Raw genomic sequence first — 13,817 nt, 5'->3', positions numbered from 1 at the left:
ATCTATTTTTCAATCAATAATCAGGTGAAAGTTACCATATGTTAACTTGATTTGAGGCACTCTACAACAAGGGAAGGTATCACTTATGCCACGAAGCGTTGTAAAACGGCAATTGTTTCATGGTCTACTGTGTTAAAACAAAACCCGTAGAATTTTCAAGTAACAGGAACTTTTCTTCAAACTACTCTTTCGTTCACCAAAAGTAATGAGCCCCTGAAAGTAACAACCCCTTTAAAAGTAATGAGCCCCGAAGGCTGCTAATTCTGAAAGGTTTGACAGTCGTTACTTTCAGAAGGTTACAGTAGCTCAGAAAGCACTACAAGCCCTGCTTCCAAAATGTAAAGTTTATAGATAGAATAACAGTTCACAAGTTTCACGCACAAAGAAATCATCACACTGTCATTTGAAGGTTGGACAGTAGATTCAAAATTTTAATTCAAGGCCGGTAGGAGAAATCTCTCTTCCAGTTGGCTGCGTAGGATTAATTTTCATACCAGAGTTCTTTTCTAAAGTCATTGTCATTCTACCCAAGCCCCAGGATTTCACAGTAACAATCACCTCTGATACTGTGTGTTAAGGATTTACACTGCAAGTGACATTTGAAAATTCTCTCCAAATTGCACAAGCCTTAAGGCAAGTGCAATTTGAAAGGTTTTCAAATATCACGAGTAGTATGCATGGAAATACTTAATTGCTTGAGCTTTGATACAATTACTCATTTATTATGATGGCAGACGATAATTTGTGAATGCACACGTTAGTTTGCACCGCAGTGGAAATCAGGAATTAATGATAAATTGGCCTGCTCTCAGCCAATCACAATGAAGTAATTTTCTCAGTCATATACCATAATAAAAGAAGTAACAGAACTCAAAAAAATTGCCATTAACAGTTTCCCATTCCCATTGATTCATTTCGTACAATTTTTTTCATTGTTCGCTATTTACCCACATAATTCTTGATTAGAATCAAACTGAATGAAGCATACCCCACAAGATTACATTAATAAATCGATTATTTGAATATTAAACCCTCTAGTCATTTCAAGAATGCAATAATGAATTGATTATTTGAATAATAAACCCTTTAGCCGTATTCTTGGAACTACTAGCCCGTTCAATATTCAAATAATCAATTCATTATTACATTCTCTAAACGACTAGCAGGTTCAATATTCAAAAAATCAATTTCATAATAATGTAATATTAAGGGATACACTTCACTTGGTTTGACTTTACAATTCACAAGTGAAAATAAAACACTACACAAAACCAGTGCTACAGTGCCAAACATCTGAAAAGAATACTGTAATATTATCTCATCTAAACAAGGCTTTGGGTTTATTTTAAAGAATGTATGGGACCAGTTCAAATCAATTAAGACTAAAGAGAACTTTCATTTAGTTTATTTTCTGTGTATGTACATCAAGACATTGTTGAAACAAAACCAGCTCTAACATTATAACCAAAGAAAAGGATGACTGATAAAACCATTTTGACTTTACTTTTTTACATAAACAACACTAAACACTCAAATAATAATTATGTAGCTACTATACAAAATCTCTCGATAACCCTAATGTAATGCAAAATTTACATATTAGATTACCTACACCATACGACATTGCTTCTATTTGTAGATACAATAGCCCATAGCAACTGGTCAAAGTACAGTTGACACATTCACTGTCACATTTGCCACATGAGATGCAAGTGTCGAAAAAACACAAAACTATCAAATTATCAGAAGAAGAAGCTGCAAGCAATTCACATGGCTAGCAGGCCTTAATAGAAAGTAATTATTAACTGTTCAACCAACTCTGCTCCACAATTGCAATGACTTTTTTCTCATACTCTCGTCTGTTCTCTTGATAAAGTTGAGCTGCTAAGCTGTTTGCAGGACTGTTTGGGTTTGGCTCGTCTAAGAGTGACTGCAAGGTTAAAGCAAATTGAAGCATGTTATGGTCAAAAAACTTCTTTTCTCTCAAAAGAAATCACTTTAAAATTGAGACACGATTATTCAGAGAACTTCTAGTCTTGTTTTAGCCCTGTAAGCTCAGCATCAGATGAGAATTTTAATATACCACAAAAGGCCACTTTCATACAAGTAGTCTCAGTGTTGGCCTGGACCTACATGTAGCTTACAACTGAAGCTAGTGTAAGGAGTCTTTTCCAGTGCAATGACATGAATCTCTTTTTGAGTAACAAATTATCCAGCTAAGAACGATAGCAAAAACAATGGGGCCCCGGCAACAGGAGCTGTTAGTAGTCAATGGGCAGAAATTTGATACCGGTAATTAAATTAATCTGAGCTACTTTATTAGCTAAATCACTATTGGCCTTAAATTGAAATGGTATTATAAAAATTTAGAGCACATAGAGGTCGATTGCCTGGCTACAATTAACAGGATATCTTTGTTTTCACATAACTTGGCTGCGATGTATGAAGAAATTCATATGTGAGGAGCTTTTAGTTATCTTTTTGTGAACCGCCAGACTTAACGCTCTATTCTGTCTTCCTTTTGTTATAATTGTGACATATTTATTAATAATCAACAGAATTTCATTGTCTTTTTGGCCAAAAGTGTTCGGGTAAAAAACCAAGACATTCACAGAAATGTAACCACAATTTAGTTCGGTATACAAAAGCTTACGGCAAGAAACATCTCAGAATAGATCGTCATCTGCTTCAATGTCCAAAAAAGATTACCTAGTTATCAACTAGGGAAAGTTTTGGAAAGAATCTAACAAGAAATCTGCTCATGTTGAAGCCAGGGAATAAATGCTGGCAGCAAAAACAAAATAATTATTTCGCAGGAATGTGACCTGAATGTGTTAATAAAGGAGAGAAATCTCACTTCCAGTTTCAGTCAGCAATGGATATAAATCTTCTGTTACTCTGCTTAATTTCAGTACAGGATTCATGGATTTTGATAATCTTTCACCTCAGTTGCAAGCCACAAGGCACATGATATCAAACAGATGAATCCAAACGCTTACCCGATGGCACCAACAACACGATGAGATATCACCAGAGAATAACCACCAAGATCACTATTATTGACCCTATTATTGATCATTTACAATGTTAACAATTATTCTGAAGTCGTGACTTGTTCTAGGCCATTTTTGTTCTACCATTTTAGTGAAAAATTCGTAAAAAGTGCAAAGAATTGCTGTTCACAAGATGGCTACAACAATGTGTCATACAAGATCGACGTGTTATGATATTTGTTTTATAAATAGCAGAATTCCGTATTTTAATGACTAACGCCAATTATCTGTAGTTAAAAAGGAAATTCAGCATATTCCTTTGCTGTTGGGTGCTATCACTCTTAGCTGGAGCGTTACTTAGTATTAATCCCCCACGAGCCTCCATTGCATGCTAGTTCCAGTCCAATAACAGAAATATGAAAATGGCCTATTAGACTACACTTACAGTCTGTATTTAAGGTCATTTCCCAGTATTGCATTGCGCATCCCTACTGCGCATAATTTTACGCATGATTAGCACGCGCACATTAAAAAATGGCGGCTTTTTCTTTACAGCTGGACCTCGCCATAGAGGTAAATTGTCATTTTTTCACAAACGAGTATGGTGATGTATCATTTTTTTTCTGCTGTTTTGAATTGAGTAATAAATTTCTCTGTGTAAAATAAATATGGACCAATTCTCAGTGTAGAACAAAAAGCAATTGTCGGAAACGTGAATTTAGCAAGCAATCGTAACTACAATCATGGTGCTATTGTGAGGATTTCTATGGGTTTAAACAAGGTGCTTTTGCTCCTAAACGAACATGGGGACCCCTCATTTTTATTTCAGAATTTAAGTTCCTATAATATAAACAATTGATAGGCAAAGTTTCACAAAAATCTCAGTGCAGGTTCTATTTCAGCACAATGACCTTAAAGTCTGGTTACCTTAAAGAGTAAGGGAACAAACCTGTATTGAGGTAAGAATTGCTGACACATCATAGGTAGGACTCCATCTGTTTTGGAGAATGTCTAAGCAAATCCCTCCATCAGCATAAACTGCAAAGAAGCGTCATCTCAATATTAAGCATAAATCCTCTCACGTATGTTTACTTAAAAGGAAATGCATGTGGAAATTGAGAAGCACAGGTTTGGACCTGGCCATTGTTGTTAATCTTGTAGGTGTTTATCCACCTTGGAGTATATAGAGTACATAACAATTTACACCTTACAAATTGACCAAGCTTATCTTATCGAAAAACACTGAACATGGAGAACCCACATACATGTAATGCTCTGTGCATATTACCACTGCAATAATGATGTTAATACAACAGAAAAACAAAGTACAGTGTAGGTCACACATTCTGTTTGTGACTGGCTGCTTTTAGCACATGCACAAGCAGGCAGAGGTGAATAAATGATCAATCATTGTTTGAAATAAAAAAAAGCTTCGATAGAAATGTCCGATGTTTCAAATTATGCAAAGTTGAGAGTATTAGTTGCAGCAAAAGCAATGAGGAAACAAGTTCTTCCAACAAGATATTGCATGAAAATGGTTTCACTTAGCTCCGCCTTTACAGGAATACACATGGTTTTAATGTGCTGTATGACTCACACATGATAAATGTGAAAGTAAAAACAAAACTGATGGAAAGTAAAATAGGTTCAAAACTACAGCTGTCAGTTGGAAGGTTCAAAGGAACAACACAGTTTTAGACTTCTGACTTGAAACTAAAGTTACAAATGATGTCATGAGGAAACCTTGTCATATGGAGTTCAAAACAGGCAAAATCATGTTGCATATTTTCCCAAGCAAAAATATCTACATCGAAGATCTGATGGGACAAGAGCCATCTATAACACTTTGATAACACTCTACTTGCAACCATTCATCTGAGAGCACCTAACATTATGGAGTTCACAAATGGCTTTTTCCTTTCCACATTTCTCGTGTTCTCAAATACCAATCGGCTACTTTCGATATATTAAAATTCAGCTTGACAGTGAGGCCTAGAGGACATAAACAAAAGAAATGAATAAACATGGCCATTCAATTTGCTTTGTTTGCATCCTCTAAGCCTCACTGCCAAGCTGAATTTTAATATATCAAAAGTGGTCTATTGTGTTTAATGGCATGATAACAGTGGGCTTTGTCCTAAGTCCCATTTATATGTGTTTGCGTATCAAGACAACCATCTACCCGAGTTACACTGGGTGAGTTAAATTTTCGCTATTTCGTTGTAAAACTTATGACCACTTATATGAATTTACCAAAGTTGTCTCAGGGGGTCCGTTGACCTGCATTGTCTCGGCAGGTAGGGTACCCTGTCAGACAAGATAACATTTTTGAAATTCACGGCATGCTGGGTGCTGCCCACATTTGAGGTTTTAAAACAGAAATTCACATCAAGTAGTAAAAATTAACTCAGCAAAGCCAACAGTGATCGAACCAAAACAAAGAGGGACAACTGCACATTTGAATGTTCAATTTAGGGTTGCAAATAACCATACAGGTTCAACCTTGACCCGGCCCACAAGGACAAAATTTCCTCACATAAATGCTTGATAAGGTTGCCTCAGGGGGGAGGGTTGTCTTGGGTACCGTAGATCACATAGAGTTCGTTTGTTAACGTGGCTAGTACTCATGTAAAGTCTGAATAAACTTCCGGTGAGAAACAAAATTTTCAGTTCTACCACTGCACACAACAAAATGTTAAACTAATTACGGCTCGAAACCGGTTCATTTACAAACGTGGATCTCGGCAAAATTACAAGAAGAATCTCGGTCTACCAATAAAATGATTCCTTGTCGAGTCAAAATTATCCATCCTGCTGATTACAAATGGGTAGTACCTAAAGTTCACACAACCGCTTCGACATGCAAGATTGCGATGTTCTAAAAATTGACCAGCAGGAAGCGCAATACAAAGGACTTAAGCTAGAACAAACCACTCGTGGTAAGAATCTACGGCTTAACTTACCGTTGGGGTGAAACATTTTTGATATGAACCTAACAGTCGGCGGTTTATTGGGGTATTCTTCTGTAAATTCCATCTGTAATTTAAACGTTCCTGTTGGGACAAACACAAAATACGTACCTCTAATAAACACTGCTTAGTTGATAACAACGCAACGAAATATTAGGACCACAGAGCATAATAACAAATTGAAACAACGTTGCGTAAACTTACCATCTTCAAACGGTGTATCTTGAGGACTGTGCAAAAGACCCGGGCAAAGAAAAGGAATGTGTTAGACATGCATAACTCTGCCTCTTTCAAATTTCTCGCCAAAACATCACAGCCTTCACTTACCCAAATATAACAGCATTCCATATCATAATATTATTTTCCGATGGAGCACCGCTAACCCCGGCTGGGGGATCTTCTTGAAGCCTAGAGATATCCAAAAGAAACGAAACATTGAAGGCAAGAACACATCAAAACGAAACGACGTCTCGGTGTGTGTCTTTTCACCGCTTTCGTTGCGACAATTTCCAGCATAAAACGTCCACGACCCATTTACTAGTCAGGACAATTGTCCTACCTTTTGAAATCCCTCATCAGTCGTCTTCTAGCCGGAGTAGACATGGTGAATTTTCGTGTTGAGTAACAACACAAAATCCACCGACAAACACTGCAAGTTTTCGATCGAAGTAACGAGGTGTGACGTCACTCTAATTGCGGTGTCATCGTCAGATGATGCAATTCTGTCCGCTGACCGGAATTCAAAGTAACTAAACGAACCGGAAACGATAACCACCCGAAGATTACACCTTTTGCTGTTCATTTACAGAAAACAAACATTCATTTGTGTCCAAATTTCTTTCATTATGGTCATTAAACTCTCATTAACACCAATATGGCCTTCATTTGCGCGTAAGGAACGTTCAAGAAAAACATTTACATATGCATTAACATTCAAAATCATCAAAAGGAAAACAATACCTTCATTTGACATTCATTGACTGTAAATGTATTTTCATTTTGGTGGAAAAAAAATTCGTTGTCACGAAACGACAATCATTTACACTTTACGACATTCAGTTTTCAACAAAAGACTTTCAATAACACAATTTGCATGAGAACTAACATTCAATTGCATTATTATGCAACCATATCCATGAAGGTAACAATCTTTAAAGCGGCGAGACAAACATTACAGCCATAATAACATTTATTTTTGAAAGATAGAAGATCAAATTCGCTGAACGATTTATCCTTCAATTGCCTCACTAGTAAATAGTAAATAGTCTTCGTTGACATCTTCAAAAGCCCTGACTATCCTTTCGCGGTGTTCAAATGCGATTCTATTTCTTCGTGGCATTTCTGGACAAATCGAACTGTCACTACATGTACATGTACATGTATGTCACACGGATACTGTAGTGCGCCCTCTGAGTTGTACGCAAAAAGTTTCGTAAGTGGCCGAATTTATATCTGCAAGGGGAGGATTGTGAAATTATGATTTGAAAAAAGTACATATGGTCCCTTGTTCTATAATCAAATTTTCGAGGAAAATTGGGCGAGATATCTCTGTGCAAAAGAATTACGCTAATGAGCGATTGTTTTCTCTTAACGTTAGGTGAAAACACGGTAATGTATGTCTCACCGCATTTAAGATTGTTACCTTCATGGATATGGTTGCATGATAATGCAATTGAATGTTAGTTCTCATGCAAATTGTGTTATTGAAAGTCTTTTGTTGAAAACTGAATGTCGTAAAGTGTAAATGATTGTCGTTTCGTGACAACGAATTTTTTTTCCACCAAAATGAAAATACATTTACAGTCAATGAATGTCAAATGAAGGTATTGTTTTTCTTTTGATGATTTTGAATGTTAATGCATATGTAAATGTTTTTCTTGAACGTTTCTTACGCGCAAATGAAGGTCATATTGGTGTTAATGAGAGTTTAATGACCATAATGAAAGAAATTTGGACACAAATGAAGGTTTGTTTTCTGTAAATGAACAGCAAAAGGTGTATTATAGCCAAAATATTCCATTCCGGACTGGAGGAGCCTCCCCCAACCTCCTCTCTTCCCCCAGACGAAACAAAAATCCCCGATCACGGGGAATTCTGGGCAATGGTGACCATTTGCTGAAGGAATAGGAACTCTTCTAACTTCGATACCTTTTTCAACGTCAAATTCATAATTAGCTTGCTTTTTACTTGACAAAACTAATCGCTTTGCTTATTTGTTTCTTTGCTACATTGGTTTCTACTAAAAACAACCATATCAAAAGGGAAGATCTATTTTGATACCCGCTTATGATGTCACCACAAACCGGCATCGAAAGCTGGTTAAGTCACGTGATTAATTTTCGGCAGGTGCGTTGGTTGTTTGTACAGTTGCTGTTTATATGCACAGAGTATCACGTTCTACCTTTTCATTTGAAATGTCCTTTCCAAGTTTCAGCAGAGAAATGAGCGGCTTGACGCTAAGAAAAAGGAGTATGGATGGACACAAAGACTCACGGGGTTATCTCCGCCGTTTTCCCTCAGATTCAGACCTTTATCGGAAAGTTTTGCATAAAAAAGCCATGACGCACACAAATCTGCATAAAAAATACGCATCGTGCACGCATTTAAACAAAGCTTCTTCGCCTCAACATCACAACTGCAAGGTTTTCAAATACGAAGAGAAGCTAACCAGTGAGCTTAGCAAGTTTTACTCCCTACAGGTGAGAAAGAAGAGAGTCCAGGTAATGCGAAACAAGCGTCTGGCATTTTCTGTCGTGTTTAAAGTCTTAATTAATGCACAGGTTGTAAGCGACCGGTTTACAATTGGGGAAATTCTCCGCAGTGGGGCTAGGTACGGTGATTTGGTGGAAAAAGAAAGCGATCGGTTTGAATTTGGGGTTCCTGTTTACCTCGATGATAGTGCCAACTTTTTTATCCATCGCGCCGAGGAAGATGGCTTTGTCAGATTGCAACTGGATGACTGCAAAACTTGGGAAGATTGTTTAGATCCCGATGGATTTCTCTCAGCGAGTCTTGTTCGCTCCAAGCTTCAATTAACAATGAAAAACGCTCTCAAGTCCCTTAACAATAACATAGAGCGAGGGATCGATGAGTTTCCGAGCGATGTAGAGAAAGTGGATGTATTTTGCGAAGGTTCCACTATAGTTCTGCAGATAAACAGTGGTATTCTAGTGGTCGAGTTGATACCGACAATTGTTATACCCAAGTCAAATTTGGAGTGGTGTCGTAGATTTTCCAAATCTGAACCTCCTTCTCATGTAGTCGGCAAAGCGTGTCAATTTCCTCTCAGCGATCCCGAAACCCTCTGGGAACTGTCATTTTTGTCTGCTGAAAACAGAAAGCTCCGCTCTCTTGGAACCACAAAATATCGCTTGTTGTTATCTCTGGCAGAGATAAGAGAGCGAGACAAAACGCTGTGTGAGCTGTCACTGTGTCAGTTACAAACTGTTCTTTTTCATACAGGAGATCAAATCAATAATCCCATGAAATGGTGCGCGGAAAAGCTGGGAGATCGCTTTCTGGACATATTGCGCTGCTTGGAAAAGTTTTTGGAAAACAAACATTGCCCACATTTTTTTATACCTAATGCGAACCTGTTTTCTGCGATGAATGTTGTCACAGTTTCTACTCTTAAGGACAGAGTTCGTAGAATGATAAAGCCAACGTGCGTGGCTTGTGGGGTCGCGACAATGTGCAAAAATAGGGAACAGAGAAGAGAATTGCAGGCTTAATAAGCATCAAAATTCCTCTTACTGATTTTCTAGCTTACCTCTGAGAGATTTGGTTAAAACCAAGATTTTTTAATTCCTGAGATGGTTAGGTCTTTGAAAGGTTTCCGCTCAAGCCTGTTGGCCTATCAAGATGGCGCTTATCTCTTTCACAAGCATGAATCGAAGCGACTTAAGTTCTCTACTCCCCAGGGATGGGATGCTGGTCCATCGCAGGGTTACCCCTCCCCCCTCCTCCCCCGCCGGTACCCATTTATACACCTGGATGAAGAAAGGCTCTGTAAGAATATGCAACTGTTTATTGAACACGAGACGATTACTTCGTCCTGGATTGAAACTTTAACAGCGCTCTGACCATTAAGTCCCCACTCTTCCCCTGCCTGGTCATTCATCGTTAATGAAGCTACTGCAGGCACCCGGGTTGTGATTAAAATTAAGATTCTCCGTACCCTGCCACTATCTATAGTTGTTCGCAGTTCTGTACCCATTGCCACTTATTAGCCGAACTTTGTAAATAACCAAATGATCAGCTTCCAACTAGTTGAATTTCTTGGCAAATTTCAGTCCTATTTACTTTTTTTATTTACAGTGTCCTTTACAAGCACAGTAGTACTAAAGAAATTGAAGCTTGAAGGGGCTCAGTCATGGCATGATTTTGAGTTATTTTGGCCACATTCAAAATTACCTTTAAATGGTAGGAAACCTGAAGATAACAGTTTGATAAGATAGAAAAACACCAAAGAAATAATGATAAACCATAAAGGGACAAGGATGGCTAAGGATGGAAAAGATTAACACGGATTACAAACCATGAATTTGAAAAATTGAGGCTTAAGTTTTCAATATGCGCAAACCGTGACTGAGCTCCTTTAGAAAAATCAGTCTTTTCTTAACTGAACATGAACTACTTGAAACAAAACTCTAAATGTAACCAAGGTAGTACGTACAATAAAAAAATAAAGCCAAAAAAGGAAATTGATCATTTATTTCTTCATTTATTCTTTCCTTCCTTAATTCCCTCCTTCCTTCCTTTCTTCGTTCCTTCATTCGCCTGGCCATTCATTCATTCATCCAGCTACTAATAATTTATTCCTTGCTTCACTGGTTAGTTTCCGTAAAGACTAATGATCCAGGCTTCCGCGACGGAGTCGCTTTACCAAAACAGAATTTACGAGAAACCTGCACCACGGAACAGGCTGAACAGTCTTGTGCAGCCAAACTGATACAGAAGTGTCTTTTATTTTGAGCCACCGAGAAAATCTGAAAAATGAAGCAAATGTCTCCTTAACCTGGCAGAGGTATTATTTCCTCATTCTGCCTCTAGTTACTGAAGAAAAAAACCCATCACCGCTGAGAAATAGAAAAGAGAAAACCTCTGGAACCAGAATATTCCGCTGAGGGAGTTCTGAGGGCGAAAATGAAAATGCGTTTTCAGTCTATCTGAAATTATGTGAGACAGGTTGTCGTTCCAGTGCGTCGCTTAGCCCTGTCGCGGGGTGAAGAATGGGAAGGAATTAAGGAGTGGCTTTTCAGTCCATCAAATTCCAACACATTCCACGCAGCCGACGATGCCAAAGACAGCTTCGAAGGCGACTTGAGACAAGATGATCGCACCAAGCTAAGTAGAAAGCACAAGAACGGTTAAAACTACAAACGGGGTTCACATTGGTAAGTGAAACACAGAGAGTGTCAAATCGTCCCTGTTTTCTAATTCAGCAAAAGAAATGGAATTATTAATGACGCTGCTAAAACTCTTCCGGCCGCTGCAAGTCTGGGCTTGTTGGTCAGCAAACTATCTATCCATGCTATGCAGTTATTTCATTTTCACATCATTTGCACAGTGTTGATTGTAGGTTCCATATCGTTGCACTCTACTGGGATAATGACCGCTAGTTAATTTTGAAGCTGTTGTAGTAACAGTTTATTCCTAAATCGATCACGGTTTACGGTAGTAACTTCCCGATTAACTTTGGGAGCTTTTATGATATGTGCGTTTACTTCTGACGTTTTCTAAGGAAACGTTCATAAAAAGTAAAATTTACAACAACATTTAATACTTAGAGCTGCATGTAATATTGCAGGATTTTCTTATCAACACTCCATGGCTTACTTGATGAGATGCAATTTTCACTTTCTATTTGTGTTTCGGGGAAGTTCCTTTCACCTCAGAAATTCTAGAAGTTTCTAGAAGTTTCTAGAAAGTATGTAAACAAGCGTTGGCAATCACAAAGCACCAAATAGACCAATTTGGATCAATTTTTGGAGTTTGTATTTCTAGTTTCTAAGTTAATTTGAAACTGGTTAAAGTCTAATTTATTGGGTTAAATCAATTTTGTAATCACTGGTGAAATTGATCAAGGGATTTTAATACTTCAGTGGACTGTCACTGTACGAATAATGTATGTTTAGATTTTGTTTTTCTAACTACAAATAGAATCAACTCTGGACAGGTCTAAATGGGGAAAGCTTTTTATATCATAATTTTACTTTCGTAGCGACATTAAACTGCGACTATAGTCCAAGGTGGCATTTTCGCTGTTAGCAGAAGCTGTTTATCGATGCAGGCAAACGAATATTAAACCCTGAGGGCTTTTGCAAGGCCAGTCGTCCAAAACGGCTGCCGCAAAATTAATTGAGGAACGAAACTGTTGTATAATTCTTTCAAAGGTTTTTTAAGTTCTAACGACCGCGGATAACGAGTTGCAAGTTGATACAAAGATCGTTTCTTACATATTAACATTAGTGAAAGGGATGGAAAATCGCGTGAATCGAAATAAGTTATTAGTAATGGCATTTAGCCTCATTTGTCGCTGATTTCACTTTGTCTTTGTTACTATTCAAATTGAAATTTGCTAGCATTTGAAACTCTGTCGAAAATTCTGAAAACTATGTCTGTTTTCTTTTAAAGCTACAAAATAGGTCTTAAACCTTACCTGGGATACCTTCAGTGTCATCTTTTTCTGTCTTTTTAGCACTTCAGACTTTGCCATTCGAGTGATTTAGTTTTAACGGTCTGACGCGTACTAAAACTAGGTAAGAAGCACCAGGAAAACAGCAAAATGGTTGGAGCCCGCATAGGCGTACGGGCCGGGGGCAGGGGGGGAACCTGCAGGCCCCCCCCCCAGTTTCAGGAATTTTTGAAATTTTTCGGGCAAGAGTACTCGGGAGAAAACATTCTAAAAGGTTGTCAAGGCTAGGCTTGTTGGCTACTTTCTCTGACGTTTGCTTTGCCAAAACAGAATTAAAGAGAGAGTTTCACGGTTCGACGCATGTGCAAACTGGGACTTAGACGTACCTAATTCCATTGTTTGTAAACCAATCAGTTGCGAGTGCATAACTCGCTCGTCTGGTTCAGAATAAACGGTTCGGCCCGAATAACAAATTCGATGTTCAATTCTAAATTCGCCTTTTTCTGTCTAAATCCGCTTACATCTTCTGTAAAATTTCTACATCTGAGTCATTCTGTTAGCCTTCGTGTAGCTGTGTAGCTACTCAGGGGCTATCCCCTATTACGCTTTTACAAAATTATAGTCTGTGATTTCTGAAATACATCTTGCTGATACGAAAACGAGAATGTACTGTAAATGCATGGAGTCGGAACATACTAAAGAAATTCTAGTGATAAATCTCCCCTATATCGTCAGGTTTTCGCAACCGACCGTGAAATTTTCAAAGGCAAATTTCCCGCAAAGTCATTTGCACGCCTCTGATTGTTTTATAAACAAGGAAACTGATTGATTAATGTCTGTTCCGCTACGCGACAAAACGGGTGTGGCTGGAATGCAAAGGAACAAGGCACCAGTGGCGTCCCGGAAGCCAAGGCGGAGACCCGACGGAGGGATCGGTGCTTGGACGATTGCTATGGAAACCGATGCCAAGCTGACGAGCTGGAAGAAATGAAGGCTCCAACGAGCGCGAGGGGTAGAAGACCTGGTGCCTCACCTTTTGCACTCCCCGACGAATAACGAGCGGGTGAGCGGAAAGTCCAACGGACGCGAGGGTAAACTATAAACGACTGTAATCGCAGTCAAATCGACACAACAGTGCTAACTATGGTGACGAGGCTAACTGCGAAGCTGCCTGGCGAAGAGTAACTTTAAGGGGACGCACTTAAACAGTAGGCATCG

The 13,817-nt window shown here is 38.5% G+C and overlaps 2 protein-coding genes across 2 annotated transcripts; one reads left to right on the top strand and one right to left on the bottom strand.

Moving 5' to 3' along the window:
- Nucleotides 1-1,387: 1,387 nt before the first annotated feature.
- LOC145496631 (ubiquitin-conjugating enzyme E2 A) lies at nt 1,388-6,741 on the bottom strand. The gene is made up of 6 exons (XM_081476339.1): nt 6,522-6,741; nt 6,290-6,370; nt 6,167-6,192; nt 5,957-6,046; nt 3,943-4,031; nt 1,388-1,930 (listed from the first exon to the last, which is right to left on the bottom strand). Exons 1-6 carry the CDS (start codon nt 6,563-6,565, stop codon nt 1,802-1,804), a joined length of 459 nt encoding a protein of 152 aa, XP_081332465.1. The 5' UTR covers nt 6,566-6,741; the 3' UTR covers nt 1,388-1,801.
- Nucleotides 6,742-7,966: 1,225 nt separating this feature from the next.
- Nucleotides 7,967-12,062, top strand: LOC145496629 (protein mab-21-like 2). Its single transcript, XM_081476336.1, has one exon. The coding sequence runs from the start codon at nt 8,341-8,343 to the stop codon at nt 9,691-9,693; it is 1,353 nt and encodes a 450-aa protein (XP_081332462.1). The 5' UTR covers nt 7,967-8,340; the 3' UTR covers nt 9,694-12,062.
- The last annotated feature ends 1,755 nt before the right edge of the window (nt 12,063-13,817 follow it).

The sequence above is a fragment of the Orbicella franksi genome, chromosome 9 (genome assembly GCF_964199315.1).
Source record: "Orbicella franksi chromosome 9, jaOrbFran1.1, whole genome shotgun sequence".
Classification (NCBI taxonomy): Eukaryota; Metazoa; Cnidaria; class Anthozoa; order Scleractinia; family Merulinidae; genus Orbicella; species Orbicella franksi.
The sequence above is the reverse complement of the archived record's forward strand: the minus strand, read 5'-3'. Positions and strand labels throughout refer to the sequence as shown.